The sequence below is a fragment of the Uranotaenia lowii genome, chromosome 1 (genome assembly GCF_029784155.1).
Source record: "Uranotaenia lowii strain MFRU-FL chromosome 1, ASM2978415v1, whole genome shotgun sequence".
Classification (NCBI taxonomy): Eukaryota; Metazoa; Arthropoda; class Insecta; order Diptera; family Culicidae; genus Uranotaenia; species Uranotaenia lowii.
In genome coordinates, this window is record NC_073691.1 from 164,745,080 (window position 1) to 164,766,887 (window position 21,808).

The 21,808-nt window shown below is 37.7% G+C and overlaps 1 protein-coding gene across 1 annotated transcript in view; it reads left to right on the forward strand.

Annotated features, from left to right (window-relative positions):
• LOC129739120 (protein O-mannosyl-transferase 2) overlaps positions 1 to 21,808 on the forward strand; it is an 87,429-nt gene that overhangs the window by 11,564 nt on the left and 54,057 nt on the right. The window contains exons 2-5 of the mRNA XM_055730551.1: positions 10,873 to 11,146; positions 11,210 to 12,094; positions 12,229 to 12,469; positions 12,529 to 12,677. Of these exons, the coding sequence (XP_055586526.1) occupies positions 10,873 to 11,146; positions 11,210 to 12,094; positions 12,229 to 12,469; positions 12,529 to 12,677 (1,549 nt within the window). The remainder of the gene's footprint in view (positions 1 to 10,872; positions 11,147 to 11,209; positions 12,095 to 12,228; positions 12,470 to 12,528; positions 12,678 to 21,808) is intronic.

A 21,808-nucleotide genomic window follows, 5' to 3' on the forward strand; every position in this document is an offset into this window, starting at 1 on the left:
AGTTCATCAGTTATCAATGATTGATTTCACTCAAAACTAATTCATTTTGAAGCTTATAATCGTCAAATCAGCTGATAGACAATATCTGATTCAAGGTTCGAGTTCAGCGCACCAAAATGTGCTTAATCAATCATTTGAACATAGGCATTAAAATTCTGTCTCTTGAATTATCTTGATAAGACGTTTTAATTGAAAAAAATCTTTTTTAAATGTTTAAAAATAATCTTTTTCATCTTCATATTATGTTTTAATTTATAAAGGGTTTAATCGCCGTGATTTTGTTTGTTAATTTCATTTATCGACCTTATCGGTGAAAGTTAAAAGAACATAACAAAGAACACTTCAAGATTTTGAAAATAAACAAGAAGGAACACATTTTCATTTTCAAAATCTCTAAATGGGCTTGTGATATAGCTCTGTTGGTAAGTCAGTTGCTTCCTGAGTCGATGTCCGCGAATTCGAGATCAGGAGTAAACATCGTTGCAACGTTGATATAAAGTCACGAATGCCATTAAAATGATAAAGCGACTACAATCGAAACAAAAAATAAGTTCAAATTCAAAAGTTGTTATCGGTAAAATTAATCCTCTTTAAGTTTTACCGATAACATTTGATTTATTTTTTTTTTATTATGAAGAGAAATCACCGTGAATTTGTTTTATGAAATTAATTTGCGGTTTTATCGGTGAGGGTTAAAGAGTTGAAATGAAAGACGGATAGAATATCAGAAGAAAATTCTAAGGTGGTGAAAAGAGCGAAGAGCATTTGAAATAGAAGCTTGGCCACATACTAAATTCTTTGTCCCACACCAATTAACTGTATTGAAGAAGTAGTACCCAATAGAGAAGGCACTACGTTTTTCGATACAGTTAATTATGGATGGTTCGACCGCCATGTGAATGCACATGTGTCGAACGGATTAATTTTTAATCATTTAATTCAAATTGCTTTGTTTAGTTTTTTTTTTGTTTTTAAATAAATTTGCCAAATTGAAAAGTCAAACTAATAATTTTATTTGGAAATAACTTTTAATAAGCTTGTCTTTGTTTTTCAATTCCGAATTTTTATGTTCTGAATCATCATCTTCTTGGAAGAATATAAATCTATGTTTTGAATAAAAAAAGATAAATTTCTAGCTTTTTCCCTTTCCAGGACTCATTTTTTTTTAATCTGTCATGATTTTTATGTAATCTTTGAAAAAATCGAAAGTAGCTAAGCATAACTTTAAAGCGCAATGTAAACTTAGTTAGTAGGTATTTTCTATATTTTTTTCAAAATTTACAACAAAACTCGAAACTTATGATTTTAAGCGCCGATGTGGTTTTAAGCGGATAGGCTGGCGCGAGTCTGGTTTTGGTATGCCAGGCGTACTGGGTTCGATTTCCGGTATCGGCAAGAAAACTTTTAGGTTCGAATCCCATAAGTGGGCCGACAGGTTAGATGTGTTTCTTTCTATAACTGACTCGTAATAGGTATGTTCAATCAGTCGCCAGCTGGTCAGGTATATAAACGGATGCCGGAATACCTGTAAGAAAACTAGCCCACCTACACGCTCGGCCATATTGAACCATTAATGCTTGAAAAATAACCATAGTCGAAGTTTTGTGGATCAAGTCGTTTTATGAGTTTTCAGTGAAAACTTATAACATGAGAATTCGATGAGAACTTGGATTATGGTTATTTTTTAACCGTTTGCTTAAGGTAGAAAATGGTTAAAAACCCCCGTTTTGAGCAAAAGTGAATGAGATTCTTTCGTTAAGTATTAAAAGGAACAACTTCGATGGAAAACGGATATTTTTAAGGTACTTATTGAAATCAAACAAATGTACATTATTATACTTTTTCATAATATGTACCCAGATTACGTGCCAATGGAATTGATATTAAAAAAGAAGCACCCATAATGTTCGGTCACAATCCATCAAGGCTGGTTGTTAGTGTACTGAATGTTCGTTGAAGGCCAAAAACTAAGTTGGAGCACAACTTGCAGCACGAAATACTCCATGAATCTTTCCATTTGCTTAAGTAGCGGATCATTTTTTTCTAAAACAATTAAAAAAAAAAATTAAAATTTCGTTTACAAAATTTTCACCTAGTTCACCGACCTGAAGGTAAATTAGAATAGCAAAGGAACACAATGCAAAACCACGATAGCAGCGGCTCATTTGGTTTAATGAAAATATTAAACTTTGGAGCAAGTGTTTTGTAAGAAGCAGTTTGAGCCATCGGAAACACCGGATGTATGTTATCTCCCATCATTTATGAGATTCTCTGTAATGAAAAAAAAATTATGAGTATAGCCAATATGTAAACAATGTTTGAAAAAGCAATTTACCTTTGATTTTTGGTTCCAAATGGTTTCTTTTTTTGTGCTCGTTATTCTAAAAAATCCCTTTCAAGCTTTCGTGCAAAACACTTCGGCATCTGAACACAATTTGCACCGAATGAATCAAAAGAAAACCGGAGTATAATCTTCCAAGTCGATTTAAAAAAAATGAACAATGGCGGAACGGAACATTTTTTAACCATTATTATGGTTTTCCACTGAAACTCTGAAAACGCATGAAATTTAACAATTCATTCCGTTTGAAAAATAACAATTTTCGAAGTTTCCGAAGGAAAATCAGAAAACGGTTGAAAAAAACTCGAAAATGGTTAGAAAAAAAAATGAGCGTGTGATTGATTTCTTCTTCCAAAATATACCTAAATCATCACACGCATACATTCACTCCACAGTATGGTGGTGCACTGCTTTGGAGATTTGTCGAACTTAATAATCTAAAGAATGCACTTAGGCAGAAACTGCGGCGAATCCCCATGCACCCATGGTGGATTACTAACATACATACCCAATAAAACTCGAAACTCCCTATTTTGATTTCTATTATTATCTGATTATTCAAGGAATCATCCACATCCCAACTTGTGCTTTACCAGAGATGATGAATTGTACATGTTGTATTTTAAATACATAAAGTTATTATTGTGAACTCAATGAAAATCAACTTTTCTCGCCTTTGATTTTGATAACTGGTAGAATTTGAATATAAGAAAAAGGTTTCATTTCTGAATTTTATCACTGGCACCAAGCATGAAAAAAAAATCGCATCGAAGTTCAATCAATTTGCAATTCGTGCTGAATTTCAGAATGCCGGCTTTGACGAGATTTCTCGTACCCTGGTTTCCATCGACCGGGAATCTGAGCTCGACTTTCTCTGATCCTCACGCTGCGGCCGAAACCTTCTCGCACATTTTGAATTAAGTTATCGATCGTCACGTACCAAAACACGCTACTGAAAAGAATATACGGACTCCTTGGATCACGAATGAACTACGACGACTAAAGACGGTAAAGAAGAAATTATAGAAATCATAACAAATCAAGATCTCCCACACTCAGGACATTTATCGTACACTAAATTTTGTTTACAAAAAAGTCAGCAAACGTTATCACCAAAACTATCTAGCTCGAGTTCAGCGTGATCTTAAGCCCGGACCTAAAAACATGTTAAAAGTCAGCGGAATGAACCTGCCCAGTGAACATTTTGGTCTGTATATTTCAGTTGTTTCTGAGATATACACACTTTTGTACAATCTGAAAAAGTTGTATAGAATATTCTATATGAGCCTGTACGTACCAAAGTGGAGGCAATATACGGACCAAATTTTGCTCACCTTGGAAATATAAAACTTTGTATTGCGTTTTCAACAATTTGATAGCAACTTTGCTTTGCATAAAATCTTAGGATTGTACAACTTACAACTTTCTATTGCCTGCCCTACAATTTGATTACAATTTCCTTTTGCACGTAGCCTGAGGTTTGTACAACTTTCTTCGCCATGTAATACAATTTATTGTTACTGTATCCCAAAGCAATTATATTTTTCCCTTATTACGATTTTACTATGAATCGCCTTGAACATTAATACAATAGAATTTAATGTTTACTGCGAAAAAAAATTGAACTTTATACAACTTTATGTGTCTCTTTTTCCTCAGTCTCGAACTCACAACGTTCCGATACCTGTCTTTCGATAGTTCCTCGGCGCCATTTCATGTTGATACAAACAAGCAAATTTGTTCATGTACAGTTGAAAGTTCTGTTTAAAAACCAGTTGATCGTATAAAATACCACTGACTGCATCATTTCGGACTTCAAATATATTTATAGATGCCGTTTTTTGAAATACAACTTTGATCTATCTCATAGACGATTCTATGACAATCAATAATTGTCATAGAATCGTCTATGTCTAACTATTTACTGTACTGTCTATGTCTATGTCTAACTATTTACTGTACTGTTAAACAATTTGACAATCTACAGATTGTTTAAATTCCATTATACGATGATCTTACAATTACTGTACGACCTTTCATGGAAATAATATGTCATCATAGATCGCAAGCATGAAAGATTGCGTAATTGTACAGTGGGATATAATATTGAGCTTTACACAATTCTACTGCAATTCAAAACAACTTTAGTGATCTTTCTATACGATTAACAAAATATTACCGTATATAATGAACTATACAAACCATAAACGATAAAATATAACTTGGTTTAGTTACAACATGATTAATTTTAAAAGACATACACCGTCTTAGCCGATTTAGGCTTTACAGACTGAATAAATGACGTGGACAACTTAAGATTAACATTTAAACACCCAGTACCGAGATGGGAATCGAACCCATGCCATCAGTGGGCTAGCGATTACCGTCATACCACGCTAACCACTCGACCACCGAGGACGTATTAATTAACACTGCCTTCATGTTTGAAACATAATTTGTCAAGGATTTCCAATTTTTGCAATTGTTGTCATAAGATGATTACGATATTACTAAGCATAGGAATTGCATTATTAACAATTATTTACCGATTAAGTTAATCTCAATAAGCGACTTTGAATGACATATATGAATAGATTGTTTAAATTACACTATACGATTTTCTCACAATTACTGTACAACCTTGCATGGAAATAATATGTCATCATAGATCGCAAGCATGAAAGATTGCTTAGTTGTACTGTGGGATAAAATATTGAGCTTAACACAACGCTACTGTGATTCAAAACATCTTTATTGATCTTTCTATACGATTAACAAAATGTTATCGTATGTAATGAACTATACAAACCATAAACGATAAAATATAACTTGGTTTAGCTACAACATGATGTTTATACAATTCCACTTTAAACTGGATGCATATACAATCGAAAATGAACACTGCTTTACGATTTCTGGTTATCTGGGTGGTCTGCCAACCCAAATGTTTCTGGATGACAATGCGGCGAACTCTGATCATGGCATCTGTGGCCGAAAAATTCTCGTCTATCTGTAATACAGCGTCGATATCCCCTGAACATTTGTATAGAGCCGCCAGGAAGATTGCGCCAATGGGCTTCTCTATAAACAACATTGTAGTTGAGGATGCAGTCATCTAAGAAGCAGCAGCTAAACTCAAAAATTCTTTCTCTACGGGTCCGGACGGAATACCTGCTACTTTTATTAAACGTGTCATGCCTGTTTTGCTGACTCCCGTTAGGCTTATTTTCCAAGCTTCGCTAGACAGAGCTACCTTCCCCTCACTGTGGAAAAAGGCTTAAAGGGTGATACGGTCAAAATTTGGTCAATATCAACTTGACGTATTCCTTTCAATTTTGCGTTTAAAAACCTGAACACCCCTCATTTTGAAGGTATGTGTGTAGAATGTTTCTCCTATTTTTATTTTGGAATTCAGTCTTCAGTTGTCAAAATGCCGTCCAAGAAAGAAGAGCAGTGTATTAAAATTTTGCTCACGCATCTCGAAAATCCGAGCTACTCGCACGCAAAGCTGGCAAAATCGCTAAAAGTTGCCAAATCAACCGTTACAAATGTAATTAAAGTGTTTGGGAAACGTTTGTCGACAGCCAGGAAGTATGGATCGGGGGGAAATCGAAAACCGGAAGCCACTGAGACGACAAAGAGAGTTGCCGGTAGTTCCAAGCGAAAGCCTAACCTCTCTCTCCGAGATGCCGCAAATAAGCTGGGTGTATCGTCTACAACCGTGCATCGAGCCAAAAAACGAGCCGGACTATCGACTTACAAGAAGGTAGTGACTCCAAATCGCGATGATAAACAAAATACGACGGCCAAAGGGCGATCCCGGAGGCTGTACACGACGATGCTGACGAAGTTTAACTGCGTGGTAATGGACGACGAAACCTACGTCAAAGCCGACTACAAGCAGCTTCCGGGACATGAGTTTTATACGGCAAAAGGAAGGGGAAATGTAGCAAATATTTTCAAACACATGAAACTGTCAAAGTTCGCGAAGAAATATCTGGTTTGGCAAGCCATCTGTACCTGTGGCTTGAAAAGCAGCATTTCCATAGCTTCCGGAACTGTCAACCAAGAAATTTACGTGAAAGAGTGTTTGAATAAACGTCTGCTGCCATTCCTGAAGAAACACGTTCCGTACTGTTTTGGCCGGATTTGGCATCTTGCCATTACGTTAAAATGGCCATAGAGTGGTACGCCGCGAACAACGTGCAGGTGGTTTCCAAGGACAAGAACCCTCCCAACACGCCAGAGCTCCGCCCAATTGAGAAATACTGGGCTATTGTCAAGCGGAACGTAAAGAAGACCAAAAAAATTGCTAAGGACGAGCAGCAGTTCAAGGCAAACTGGCTTTCTGCGGCGAAGAAGGTGGACAAGGTAGCTGTACAAAATCTGATGGCAGGGGTTAAGCGTAAGGCCCGGCAATTCAGATTTGGAAAAGCGGAAGCCTAATTTTTCCTGAATTTTATACTAATTAAACTTGTAGAAGAAATTAAATTTGATTTTTTCACCGATTTCACCGATTTACACGCGTTTTCCCTTGACCAAATTTTGACCATATCATGCTTTACATGTTTCCGGTGTATAAAAAAGGTAACAGGAGAGATGTCTGTGGTAAAATGTCTATAATAAATATATAAAAAAAAGGAGAGATGTCAACAACTAGCGGGGAATCACGGCATTATGCGCAGTAGCCAAACTATTCGAGTTGGTGGTCTTGGATCCGATTTTCTTGCCCTGTAATAATATTTTTTCCGACGATCTACACGGATTCATGCCCAAGCGTTCCACGACAACTAAACTTCTGACGTTTACTTCTTACGTGCATGAAAGTTTTGCTGCGAAGTTTCAAACCGACGCAATTTACACCGATTTGTCTGTGGCATTCGACAAAGTCAACCACGATATTGCCATTGGAAAGCTCGAACGCCTGGGTTTCTGTGGAACTCTTCTTGGTTGGTTTCGGAGCTTCCTATCTGGACGTAAATCAACAGCTCGCATCGGGGACTCTTTCTCCAGATAATTCTCTGCTTATCCTGGTGTGCCTCAGGGAAGCCATTTAGGGCCGATTATCTTCTTAATCTATTTCAAAGATGCGCTCTCACTGCTCGACGGCCCATAGATATGCTATGCTGACGACCTAAAACTATTCTACAACATCAACGGCTACAACGATATTGATTTCCTACAAAATCAATTTAACCTCTTCGCTCACTAGTGTGTAGGTGTGCTATAAACTGAATGCCTTTGAATCGCAGTAAATGTGTGTGTAGTCATCAGCTTTTCAAGAAGGTGCAGCCTTTTTCCGCTGAGAACATCCTCGGAGATAAGCCAATCGCATGTGTTGATCACATCAATGATCTGGGCGTAATTCTAGACCGGAAGTTGGAATTCAGGACACTCACAAACTACGTTGTCGACAAAGCCTCGAGAAGTCTTGGATTCTTATTTCGAGTGTCCAAGGACTTCAAGAATGTGTATTGTCTAAAAAGTTTGTATTGCAGTATTGTTCACTCTATCCTTGAATATGCATCAGCTGTTTGGTGTCCCTTCTACCAGAATGGGGTCAAACGGATCGAGGCTATACCGCGGCGCTTTTTGCGATTCGCCCTTAGACATTTGCCTTGGCAAGACCCGTTTCACTTGCCAAGCTATGAACATTGATGCCGTCTCATAGACATAGACACTCTTCAAGCCCGCAGAAACGCTGCACGAGCTACCTTCGTCGCCAAACTCTTGACATCGCGAATTGACTGCCCCACGCTCCTAAAAGTAATTTCTATAAGTGTGCGACCCCGAGGACTTAGAAACCAAGATCTTCGATTGTATGTTCCCATTCGATTGAACAATTATGGAGCTAGTAGCGCTATCATCGGTGTTATGAGAACATTCAACCGCTTTTCTGAGCACTTTGACTTCGACGTTTCGAGAGTTTTCCGTAGTAAAGTTTTAAATATATTGAGAACCCTGTAATTAGAATTAGAGTAAGGTGGGGTAAAAGTACGAGTCGGGTGAAAGTACGTTTTGAGATTATCAGAAACTGAGAACAGCAAAATTCAAAACTCTGGCGTGGTTTGATAATGATTTAGAAATCCTACATCCAGCCAAAACATTTTTTCGTAGATGTTGAAAATACTCCGGAAAATAAGGTGAAGTAATTTTTTTGCATAAATGATGTAATATTTGAAAAAAAAAAACGGCAAACATGTTTGGGCAATCAATATTCTGGCTCTCAATCAAAGTGTTAATGTGTTTGTTTAGTTGTTTTCAAGCACTATCAAATGCCGAAGAAACAATTGAAATGTCTTTGCTTTGCACAATAAGCTGTGAATCACAAGAAACCTTGAAGGGGCGCAAGTTCGAACTGCAAATGGGGCAAAAGTACGAATGATAGACAAGGTCCACTGTAGTAAATCTGATTCGAATTTTTTTTTTGAAAATGCACTGCAAACAGCAGCGCATATTTTTGTTTCTACAGAGACCTGCGTGCAGAAAAAATTGCTCAAATGCGATGAGAACTGGATTTCGTTAACCTAGGGTTGCCATCCGTCCCGCAAAAGCGGGACATGTCCCGCTTTATTGTTGAATGTCCCGCTGTCCCGCTTTTTTCATCAAAATGTCCCGCTTTTTTTCGGAACATTTTAACAAAGTTCACTCATTTGAACTGAAAGAAATCAAATTTTAGTCTCAATTTGAATTTATTGGTTCAACACAGAAAATCTCAAATACGTCTTTTTACAAATAAGCAGCCTTTTTCATAGTTTATATAAAACAATACTGAATAAATCTCAAGTTCTTAGTATTACAGTAACATTCTGATCCAATTATGCTTTTTTGGAGCACGTTCAATCAATGTATGAAGAAAATATTGTTGAGATTGCTTCCAAATAATTTTAGATTATTCTAGTTTTTTTTTCGCAGGAATCTCAATCTTATCTTGTATAAGATAGTCTCATAAGATAGTCTTATATACCACCTTTTTTGACTCAATTGTCCAAATTATATAAAAAATGGATGCTTTCTTGAGTTTTCAAATTTTTAAACAAATTACCAAACAAACAAAGTTTTATACAAACAGAACAAAAGTTTTTTACGCGATATAAAATCCGCCGTTAACATGTAGATACGACTTGAAATATTTTCCCTAAAAAACATGTTAATTCGTAAGATTTGTGTAAATTGAAGTCATGTAGGAAAAAACTGAGTATAGTGTACTTTCTATGAACAACTTTGGCTAATGGTATACGTTTAAATTGAGCTATACAATTAAGCTTTTTTGAGAGTTTCTAAAATGTCCCGCTTTTTTCGGCTATGTCCCCCTTTTTTTCGTGAAATGTCCCGCTTTTTTCTGAAAGTATCTGGCAAGCCTACGTTAACCTGTTAAATACGGACAATTGGTGAAGGACTCCGAATTCGCGCAGTTTGTTCGCCTCTGTATCAGAAGCGAACACAGAAGCTGCTGCTGTAAGCAAAGATTGATTGAAAATATTGTTCCTCTTGACTTCATACAGAAATGTGGAATTTTGAATGGTCGTACTTTTACCCCACATCATTCGAACTTTTGCCCCAGAGGTGGGGTTAGAGTACGTTTCGATAGCGGTTAGGCATTTTCACTACTGCTATCAAATGCGTCGATCGATTATCTTCGTATTTTTTTAGAAAAGAGATAAGAGTCCAAGGAATCAAATGCTGTTCTTGGTTTTTTGGAAAAACAACTGCACAATTTTCTAAAAATATGATAGCACTAAGATCGTACTTTTACCCCACCATACTCTAGTACTCTTTTACTCTTTTAATTTTTATGTCATCATTTGGACCAATATGTGTTTCGTTGATTTGTAATAAATAAATAAATAAATTCGTTTAGTTTTAACTGCCGATCAAAGCAATCGGGAAAGGAAAAAAGTTCACACACCAGAATGAACACTAACGATTGCAATTTCGAATGCATGAACTTTTAATAAGTTCGGGTGAACGAAAAAAAACCCGGCCTGAAACATTCGCCGCAGTAAACTTGGATCGTTTTTTATTTTCACCAAATTTTGCACTATCGAAAAATATTGGGCAATGGGCGATGGAAGCGAAAAGTTATTCTTTCTCTCCTTAAGAAAAACGCCTTTAGAACTGTCAAAAGTTGGGTGAAATTATAGCTGCATCACACTTGCACTAATGCAAAACCATCACCCAAATTCGTCAGCGCTTCCATCGCCTATTGACAAGCAGATGACGAAGACAATGGTAAGACGATTCGGGATGAAGATGAAAAAATGGTGGAACAAAATGCCCGCTGAGGTTCGCGGACAGGGTGTCCAAACTATGATTAGTGGTATTCGCCGGTTGATTCGAGATTTCATCAACACCACATCGGAATATTTTTTTGTTTTTTTTACCTGTAAAGTGCAATAACATACCTACATTTCGAATGCATCCTGATTTAAGATCAACTATGCTTTAAACTTTATACTAAAAGCATAATAAAATTTGAAAAAATAAACACAAAGGAAAGGTTTCAATTATTTTTTACTTCATCATTGCAGCAACTGGTGGCTCCTGTTCGGGGTGGTCCTGGCCGCCACCATCGGAACCCGCTTTTACAATGTCACGGTTCCGGATCACGTCTGCTGGGACGAAACCCATTTTGGCAAGATGGGTAGCTGGTACATCAACCGGACCTTTTTCTTCGACGTTCACCCGCCGCTCGGGAAAATGCTGATCGGCCTGTCCGGCTACCTGACCGGGTACGATGGCAAGTATCCTTTTGACAAACCGGGCGACAAGTACAACGGGACCCACTACGAGGGGATGAGGATTGTGAGTTTTGATTAATGTGTTTTTTTTTAATTTGTAAGTTTATATATAATTTTTAAATTTCAGTTCTGCACAGCGTTGGGTGCCGCAATCGTTCCCATGTCATTCCACACAGTTTGGGATATGACAGGATCGCTGACTGCTTCCGGTTTTGCTGCCGCTTATCTGCTTTTCGATATCGGTATTTTAATCTTAAATCGATACATTTTGTTGGATCCCCCGTTGATCTTCTTCATGACGGCTTCTGTGATGGGCATGGCTCGGGTGACCAAGTTGACTCGGGACGGAGTCAGTTTTGGTGGAAAATGGTGGGGATGGCTTTCCTTTACCGGAGCTATGTTGGCTTGCACGATTAGTGTCAAGTTTGTGGGTTTGTTTGTAGTTCTTCTGGTTGGACTGCACACGGCTAGTGATTTGTGGGATGTTCTGGGTGATCTTAGTCGTCCAATCGCATATACCGTGAAGCAATTGCTAGCCCGAGCAGCAACGCTGATAGTGCTGCCAATTATTCTATACGCAACATTTTTCTTCATCCATCTGCACGTGTTGAATCGGAGCGGAAGTGGAGACGGATTCTACAGTTCCGGTTTCCAATCGAATTTGATTGGAAACTCACTGTTTAACGTCTCGATGCCCCGACAGGTGGCCTATGGTGCCGTGATAACGTTAAAAAATCACAAAACCGGAGGAGGATATTTGCATTCACACAATCACCTGTACCCGAAAGGATTCGGCGCCCAGCAGCAACAAGTCACGACCTACAGCCATAAGGACGATAACAACAAGTGGTTGATAAAGCCGCATAACAAGCAAACGGTAGAAAACGTAACGCTAGTAAAGCACGGCGCTTTGATTCGTTTGGAACATGTTCCCACAACGCGAAACTTGCATTCCCATCGAGAACAAGCACCCGTTACCAAGAAGCACATGCAAATCACGTGTTACGGAGAGGTGAGTACCTAGAGATATGTAGTCGGGACACCAACCTCTCTAAAGCTCCAGCTAACGCCGTTACAGAACGATTAACTTTCAAAAGCTTTCGTCCAAAATTCACCACTCACAAACTTTATCCTTTCTTCCCACAGTCCGGACTGGGCGATACCAACGATGTGTGGCAAGTTGAAATCATTGGCGGCAAGGATGGCGATGTGATAGAAACCGTTACCAGTCGGTTGATCCTGTATCACTACAACGAGCGGTGCGTGCTCACCACAACGAACAAAGCGTTGCCCAAGTGGGGCTTCGAGCAGCAGGAAGTGACCTGCAATCCGAACATCCGGGATAAGGCTGCGGTCTGGAACGTGGAGGATAACCAGTTCGATCAATGTCGGTAGTCGAATGTTGGTTTTAATGGGCTTTAAATTAAGTTTTTCTTTTATCTTCAGTACCCAGTGTGAATTTCCAGGTGTACGCACCCGGATTCATAAGTCGGTTTTTTGAGTCACACGCGGTCATGTTGCAGGGCAATTCGGGACTGAAACCCAAGGAAGGAGAAGTTACTAGTCAACCGTGGCAGTGGCCCATCAACTATAAGGTAAGTGCAGATATTTTTTTAAACGTACCAATTACAAGGTTGAAAACGAGGGTAGAAAGTAGAGTAGCGCTTTCGCTTTTCACAAAAAAGGGATAGTACTTTCGCTGTTGCCACATTTATTGAAAATGGGTGGTTAAGTGGACTTAAAGTGTTGTATCCTTGAGGTTTTGGATTCAACGATGCCTGTTTTCTATCAAACATCTACACTTGTTCCTGAAACAGAAAGCCTTCTCATGTGCTTTTCGTCTACACGCAGTTGGTCTCTGGCTGTCAATAAATATCGAAAGATCGTCGAGTCATACAAATGTGCGGCCTGAATTAGTTAGATTAAACGAGTTCAATTTAGTGCCAAACGATTTAACACCAAGAGTAGTTTTCTATAAATGAACTTTACAGTCAATTTTCCTTCTCCTCAAGATTGGTGATCAGGTTTTTTGGAGGACCAAATGTCCTCTCATATTGTATTCTATACTGACGGTTCATTATCCAACGGCCGTGCAAGTGCAGGAATTTACTGTCAGGTGTTGAACATAGAAATTGATATTGGTACTGTATTTCAGGCTGAGCTATATGCGATTATGTATGGAGTGCAAATTGCACTCCAGAAGAAAATTATGTTTAGAACAATTTATTTCTGTTCAAAAAGTCAAGCAGCTATCAAATCACTAACTGCTTCCGGTTCTAGATCAAAACTGGTAATCGCATGCCGGAAAGCAATCAAAGAACTTGTTGCGGGCAACGGATTAAACCTTCTATGGGTACCCGGACATAAGAGAATTTTTGGAAACGAGTGCACCGACGAACTCGCCGGAGCTAGATCGGAAAAGGAATTTTGCGGACCAGAGTCGGCTGTCCCAATATCGCCATGTTTATTCAGAAACCAAATTCAAACTTGGTCCTCTAATCAGGATCAACGAAACTGGGAGGAGTTGGACCCTTGTCGCTCTTGCAGTACCATAACGCAAGACTAAGTAATCCAAGAAGAGTGTGTCTAGATTGGACGACAGAGGACAGAACTTTTTTTTTTCATCTCCGAATGCTCGAGAATAAAGTTCATTAACTTAAATTGTTCTGTTTATATTTTGTGATCCGATTGGTGCTTTACGTTTCCTGACCGAATTGAATATGGTGTCAGAAGAACCCGTTTAAAAATCGATCTTGTGCGAAGCTCCGGTCGAAAAATCCGTGCACTTTTGTCTTTCGGTTCCAGTAGGCGGACATAACCTACTGTCGTAACCTGGTGATTTCGTTTTAGTAACAATTGCTTAGCCAATTCAAGATAAATCTCTTTGTTTGATTTAATGGCAGCAGTGAAAACTGCTGAACCATTATCGCAACGTTCTACTTCGTCCTGGTGCCCGAACAAGGGGACCTCGACCAGCTTGCGGGCACCACCGTCTTCAAAGCTGTCGGTTTTGGTTCGAATTTTCGAACCATTGTTTCCTGACCCGGCGCTTCCTTCTTCTTGATTGTGGTGGAGGTGGTGGTTGGATTATCCCTTTTGGCAGAGGGACCCGGGACTTCCTTCTTGGTCTGCATCTCCATCTTTATACACTTTTTCACTGGTTATAAACAACTCTTCTGGCAGCGCTGGTTTTTGATCGACCGTCTTGTTTTATTGTCCCGCAGTTTTATTGAAATATTTACTAGAAATACGTATTTTTTAATCTGTGATGAGTTTAAGTGGCGTTATTTAGTGTTCAGTGTGCAAAACCGTACTATGATTTTCTACTTTAAATTGTCCTAAATGTGTTAAAATTGAGTTTTCCTTTGTGCCGTAACACGTAAAAAAAAAACATACCCCAAGCATTCGTGTAGTGAGCTGTGTATTGAAAGTCACTCCTCTAGGTTGGTGAGTAAAGTGAACTTTCTTTCTTATTACTTTTCACAACTAACATTCTCAAGAGTATATTGCACAGCAACAAATCGTTGATCAAGCATATATCTCAACCGTATCTGCATGCGTCCACCGTTTGTCGGTCTATCTGAGTAAAAAAAACTGCCGCTGTTCAACTTCTTGTGGTTCTATCATTTGCTCAGCTGTTAGTAAATCTCGTCGCTGAGCGGTGTAGTATTTGGCCAACCTCGGGGCACTTGCAAGTAGTGCGAAAGTGTGTGTCTCTGTTATTAGCGCACTTCAAAGGGTTGTGTTTCTTACACTTGCTAGCTTGTTAGTCAATCTCGATCGCTAGCGGTGAAGATTAGGCAAACGCAGCCAGCGCACATGAGTAGGTACGAAAGTATTGTTGCTTCCGTCAGTAGCACACATTGTTGGAACTAGCGTGTGCTGGTTTTAATGGTGACTCGTCACTTGTATTCTTGATAGTCGTACACAGTGCAACATAAACTTGAAAATTGTTCTTTTTGGAAAGCAATGATTTTTCTTTTGTTTTAAAATTAGATTTTTATTAGATTTTTTTTTTGTGCGTTTAATATTATGTAATCAATTTTTTTTTTTATTTCAAGCGCTTTAAATTACATTATCTTTAATTTCGTACACACACATTATTTAGGTTTGTCTTTGTCCTTAAAATTTAATTTGAGTTGCGATTTTGACATTGAACCCTTTTAAATAACGCTTTTAATTAAATAGTTCTCATCTCCGTACATACATATAATTTAAGATAGCTTAGGGTTTTTTTAATTAAATTTTTGTTCCTCTTTTCATAACAGTCTTTCCTTTTTAATATTTATTGTGTTGTTTTCTTAAATAATCCTAGTTTTAGTTGTGCATTTATTAAAAATAAATTTATAAGTCTCTTATTTCTTAATTTTAATAATTTCTAGCTTTAGTTGTGCGTTTCATCAAACGAGTTAGTTCCTTTTAGCTTTTAATCGTTGTATTATGGCGATGGCGAACATGGAATGTGATGACGAAGTTATCTGTATAGAGTGTAATAATACTGAAAATAATCTTGATAAAATACTTACTTGTGCATATTGTTTCAAGAGCGTTCATCTTCGGTGCAAAAATTTGATTGGCAGTGCAGCTCGCAAAATGAAAGCGCAGCAATACTTTTGCGATGCCAACTGTGCATGTATTTACGCCAAAATAATAAGTTTACGGAAAGATCATGAAACTATTATCGAAAATATCCATACTAAAATTGAAACGACCGTACATAATGTGGTTTCACATGAATTGACCTCAATCAAAACGGATATGAGATCAGTTACTACTGCGATAGAGGCTTCGCAGGAATTTTTGTCCACGAAATTCGATGAAATTCAGACTGATTTCAAAGACATAAAACTCCGAAACGATGCTCTTGAAAAAGAAGTAACTGACCTCAAATCTAAGCATTCAAATCTTTCTAATCAGGTCCTTAAATTAGAAGTAAACCTCGACCGATTTAACCGGGAAGCTGTTTCTAAAAACCTCATGATCTTCGGAATGCCATACAAAAATGGAGAAAATACACAAGAACTTGTACGCAAAACATGTGGCACTTTTGGCTACGAGCTTAAAACTGAGTCCATTTTAAACGCTGTTAGGTTAATATCCTCGAACAAACCCAATGAAAAGTGTCCACCGATCAAAGTTTTATTAAAAGATACAGTCATAAAAGAAGAAATTTTTAGTAAAAAAAAATTTTTTGGGAAACTTGCCTCTTCTTCAATAGATCCTTTATTAGTAGTTGATGGTAAAGCGCTTAACGTCACAATAAGGGATGAATTGACGCCCTTATCTATGGAAATTCTAACTGAATTGCGCGAATATCAAGATTTAATTGGAGCCAAATACATCTGGCCCGGAAGAAATGGTGCCATTCTGGTCAAACAAACAGAAAATTCAAAACCTGATATAATTAAGACTAAACTCGAAATGAATCGTTATATGAGCATGCATGTCACTCAGCAAGGAAATAACACATCTACGATTCCAAATGAAAGTCCTTCACTCAAACGAAAAAGGAACAATGCTGATCCACGATCAAAATAAGATCTTAAATCTACAACTGTTTGAAACTTTTATATATTTTATTCAATGGATAGTTTAATTAATAGATACCACGAAAATGTAGAAGATTTTAATTTAAGTAGTTTTAATAATGATTCAAGATCCTTTAGAATTTTGCAATGGAATGTACGTAGTATGAATAATTTAGATAAATTTGATTGCATATTACAAACTATTGATCATTTTAATGTTTGTATCGATGTTATTGTTATTTGTGAAACTTGGCTTGGTAAAGATAACTGTTGTATTTACAACATTCCGGGATATACATCTATTTTCTCTTGCCGTGATCAACCATATGGAGGCCTAGCTATGTATATAAAAACAAATTTGAATTTTAAAACTACTGAAAATATAACTTTTGATGGCTTTCACCGAATAAGTGTCGAAATCTGTACAAGTGGTCAAGTAATTTGTGTTCATGGCGTATATAGACCCCCTGCATTTTCGTTTAACAAGTTTTGTGATCAAATTGAATCTCTTCTAACGTCTGTTGCTGATAATCACTCCTGCTTTATTGTAGGTGATTTAAACGTTCCTGTGAATCTGGTTAATTTGAATACCGTAGCAAAATATAGATCTATCTTAGAATCTTTTGGATACGCTTGTACAAACACATTTCCTACTAGGCCAACAACTCGGAATATTCTAGATCACGTAATATCGAAGCAAATTGACTTAGATCGATTGAAAAATGATACAATCTTTTCTGATGTTAGTGACCATCTACAAATACTCACGTCCTTCAATTTATTAGGTGATAAAAATGTAACAATTCTAAGAAAAGAGATAGTTGACTACGCTAAACTAAACAGCTTATTTGTGAATTATTTAAACAGTATTCAACTACCAGAAAGTGTTGATGAAGGCCTACAAGAAATCACATCAACTTACAATCGCTTTGTGAAAGTTTCTACTCGTACACTTAATAAAAGGGTAAAACTTAAAGGTAATTGCTGTCCGTGGATGACATTTGACCTGTGGACACTCATCAAAATAAAAGATAATTATTTAAAACGATCAAAAAAGCATCCTAATGATAACAATTTGAAAGAGATGTTAATTCATTTAAATAAAAAAGTGAGTGCAAAAAAACAAGAATGTAAAAGGCTCTATTACGAGCGCTTATTAAATAATTCTCCGCATTCTAAGCTCTGGAAAAACATAAATACGCTCTTAGGTAAATCTAAAACGACTTCCTCAATCAACCTTTCAGATGAAAGAGGTGTTATAACCAATAGTACACAGATTTGTGAGAAATTTAACAAACATTTTTCCACAATTGGAAAGAACCTGGCTAAAGAGATTCCAATAGACACTGAAAATGATCATTTGTCTCATATCGCACAGGTAGAAAATACAATCTTCTTACGACCCGCTAATGTAAACGAGGTTCGATTAGTTATTTTTTCACTTAAAAATAAAAAGGGTCATGGACCAGATGGCTTCCCTGTTAATGTCCTAAAAAACAACCATGAAACATTCTCGTACATACTCACACAATATTTTAACCAAATATTAGAGTCAGGAGTTTTCCCGAACTGTCTAAAAATTGCGAAAGTTATCCCTGTTTTTAAGGCTGGCGATTCGCTTGACGTCAATAACTATCGTCCTATCTCGACCTTAAGCGTTTTTAGTAAAGTGTTCGAGAAGCTTCTTGTTAATAGGATTGTAGACTTTCTAAATCAGAACAATATACTCTATAAACTGCAATATGGATTTAGATCAGGCTCGAGCACTCAAATTGCCATCTCAGAATTAGTGGAATCTATCATATGTAAAATAGAGTCAAAAAATGTTGTTGGGGCATTGTTTTTGGATCTCAAAAAAGCTTTCGACACTCTAAATCATGACATATTATTGTCCAAATTGCATAAATACGGGATAAGAGGAACAGCAAATAATATCCTTCGTAGCTACCTAGAAGATCGCAAGCAGTTTGTGGCTATTGAAAATACAAGAAGCGAATTAAGAAATATTGATATCGGTGTACCACAAGGGAGTAATATCGGGCCATTACTTTTCCTCTTATATGTAAATGATTTATGTAACCTTCAACTTAAAGGCACAGCACGTTTATTTGCCGATGATACAGCAATTTTTTATTCAGAAACTTCACCTGATATTATAATTCAGCACATTGAAGACGACCTAAAACTGCTTTCAAAATATTTCAATTCAAACCTACTTTCACTTAATTATACAAAAACCAAATACATGTTGTTTCGTTCTTCACATAAAAAACTGCCTCGTACTAATGACCCAGCTATGAATGGTAATACGATTGAGAGAGTTAGTTGTTTCAAATACTTAGGAATTTACTTAGATGAAACTCTTTCATGGAATCGTCAAATTGAACACCTGGAAAAAAAAATTACTCCTCTTTGCGGTGTTCTTTGGAAACTGAGAAATTTTGTTCCCCAACATGTTCTCTTTAAATTTTATTTTGCGTTTATTCACTCTCATTTGAACTACCTTGTTATGATATGGGGAAGAGCTTCTTTGTCTCACTTACAGAAACTTCAAACGCTCCAGAATAGATGCTTGAAAAACATCTTAAAACTCCCTTTGTTATTCCCTACCTTTCAGCTATACTCTTTAAGAACGCATAACGTTCTTCCAATATCTGAACTCTGTGATTTGCAAACTGTTATATATATCTATGATAATCTACACTCAACTGAAAATATTCAAAACCTCCATTTTACTACGGGGTTGCGAACTCATAACACTCGCCAGTCAGATTTCTTGCAACGAAGCCGATCCACAACATCATTAGGGCAAAAAAGAATTTCGTTTATTGGACCTACTAAATACAACACCTTACCAACTGATATTAAAAACATAACCAATCGTTCCATGTTCAAAACCAAAGTGATACAGCTTTTGAAAGAAAAATTGAACCATTAAAACAGTCGATCATCAACCAGTCTTTGTTTTGCTTACCTTTTGCATATTTGTAGCGTTAATTTCTAATATTATTATTCTTTAAAAAATTGTAGTTTGTATTTTTATCTTATTAAATTATTGAACATAACTTGATAAAATTAGTAAATATAATTAGTGTAATAGTAAATATAGTATAATGAATCTCTTCAAAGGAAATTATTTTCCATTGAGATTCATATTGTTGTCAATTTAGTTAAATAATACATTTCCTCGCACGACATTAAACAATTTTGTGTTCTCAGCATGATTAAAATTTGCTCGCGTTAACTTTTATTATTCATTGCTGCCAGACATGCTGAGAACAGTAGCGTCCATTACCAGGGGGCTCAATTGAGCCTTTTGGTGTGGGGGAGTGTGGTGGGCCGCTACAAAAAATAAAAAAAAAAAAACCGTCACAAGTCTTCCAAGGTGTGCTCTGACATGAACTATCAAAGAGATGTCCGTGATAGAGACCATCATCTCAGAGCTCTTGCGGAAACCAACCAACTTTTGAAGAATTTTATATCCGAAATTAAACTTTTCTTCAAAATCAATGTTTTTTTTTTTTTTTTTTTTGTTTCGATTATAGTCGTTTTACCATCTTTATGGCATTCGCGACTTTATCAACGTTACAGTTGGCGGATCGTTATTGAAAAACTATCCGGTACAACTGTGTTCGATGTTTACTCTTGGGCTCGAACTCGCGGACATCGGCTCAGGAGACAACAGACTTGCCAACTGAGCTATATCACAAGCCCAAAAAAATCAATGTTTGTTTTGTAATGAATTGTTCGTTTAGGTAAATCCCTTATTATCAGGGTTGTAAATTACTAACATTTACATAGTAATTCAAGCAAACGAAGGAGATATAGACATAAATCTGTTTCATTTTAGCGGGTTTTTGAATGACTTCTTCTTGTTAGTCTTATTGTTCTGTTTAGTTTCAGTTTTATTTTCTCTATTATTAATCGCCTATCTCTACACCTACATATCGTGATTGTTTTGGTTTCGGTTCCGGAATAAGTTGAGTGATCACAATGAAATGGATGAACTCAAAGTTTTGCTTGAAAAGCAGAACGCTATTTTCAGCCGATTAGTGGTCGGGATGAATAAGCCACAGAAGCTTAAAATCCCTTGAGAAAAAAAAAAGCCGATTAGTGGTTCATATGGGAGCTATGCAACCAGCAAACACTGCTCAATCCGTGTCTCAACCGGTCCCTCCGCCCCCACCGTTGTGTCTTGAGGGGGACATGCAAGAGAATCTGGATTTTTTTTCGAGAAGAATTGGCACACCTATGTAGGAACCAATAGGAGTCAGCAGAAATCAAATGAATGTTTTCAGTAATAGTATTTAAAGGGATAATAAACTTTCTTAAGATCATCATGAGTATCAGTTAAAATGAGATTAACAAATGTAACCAGCATAACCTGTACTGCCTAGTTCAGTAGGGATCTTTGATTAAAGCGCGTACCATGCAAGGAAGCGCCTTAGTGAGCAACGAAGGAGGACCACCTGACATTCCCTATCGCACCACCAACCAGCGCGATTAGGTCATTACCAAGAATGACAAGAGGGCATGATGGGAGGAATCCATGGATGCACCACAAAGCCTTTGACCTGGATCGGGGTCAAATACCGCATGCAAGATCCGCTTCATTTGGATGGAAGATCTCGACGAAGCCACACAATCCTGTGAACGCAATCAACCAGCTGTGAAAAGCGTTTGAACATCCAGGTAGCAATCCGACTCCACCCCGAAAAGGCAAGAATATGACGCTGGTGCAATCCTTTCTCCCATCATGTTCCTACAGGACCCCGATATTTGGCTTTGGAAAACCAACCCGCCGTGCCAGCGTCCGTCAACCAGTGCTGGCCGTTTTGGGCTCATTCCTTCGCGCCACCTTGGCAGCATCCGTTTACCTGTGCTGGCCATTCTAGGGCTTGAACCCATTGGTCGGATTACCGTGCCGCACCTGGCCTGGCTCTTCGACCGCCCGTACACTGACCGCGTGTGTCGACCATTTGCACCTGGATTCCCCCCAGAGGTGTTCGGAATTTGTGTAGTGCAATCAGGCAGCCATCAACAACCGACGGCCAGGACGTCAGAGGTGGGCAAACCGTGCATGCAGTATCAGCAGTGACCCGTTGACCTACCTGTGACCCACGTTCCAGGGGTCCTTCCGGCATCCGTTCCGGAGAGAACCCCTTCCTTGGCCCACGTGCTTCGGCTGTACCAGCTCG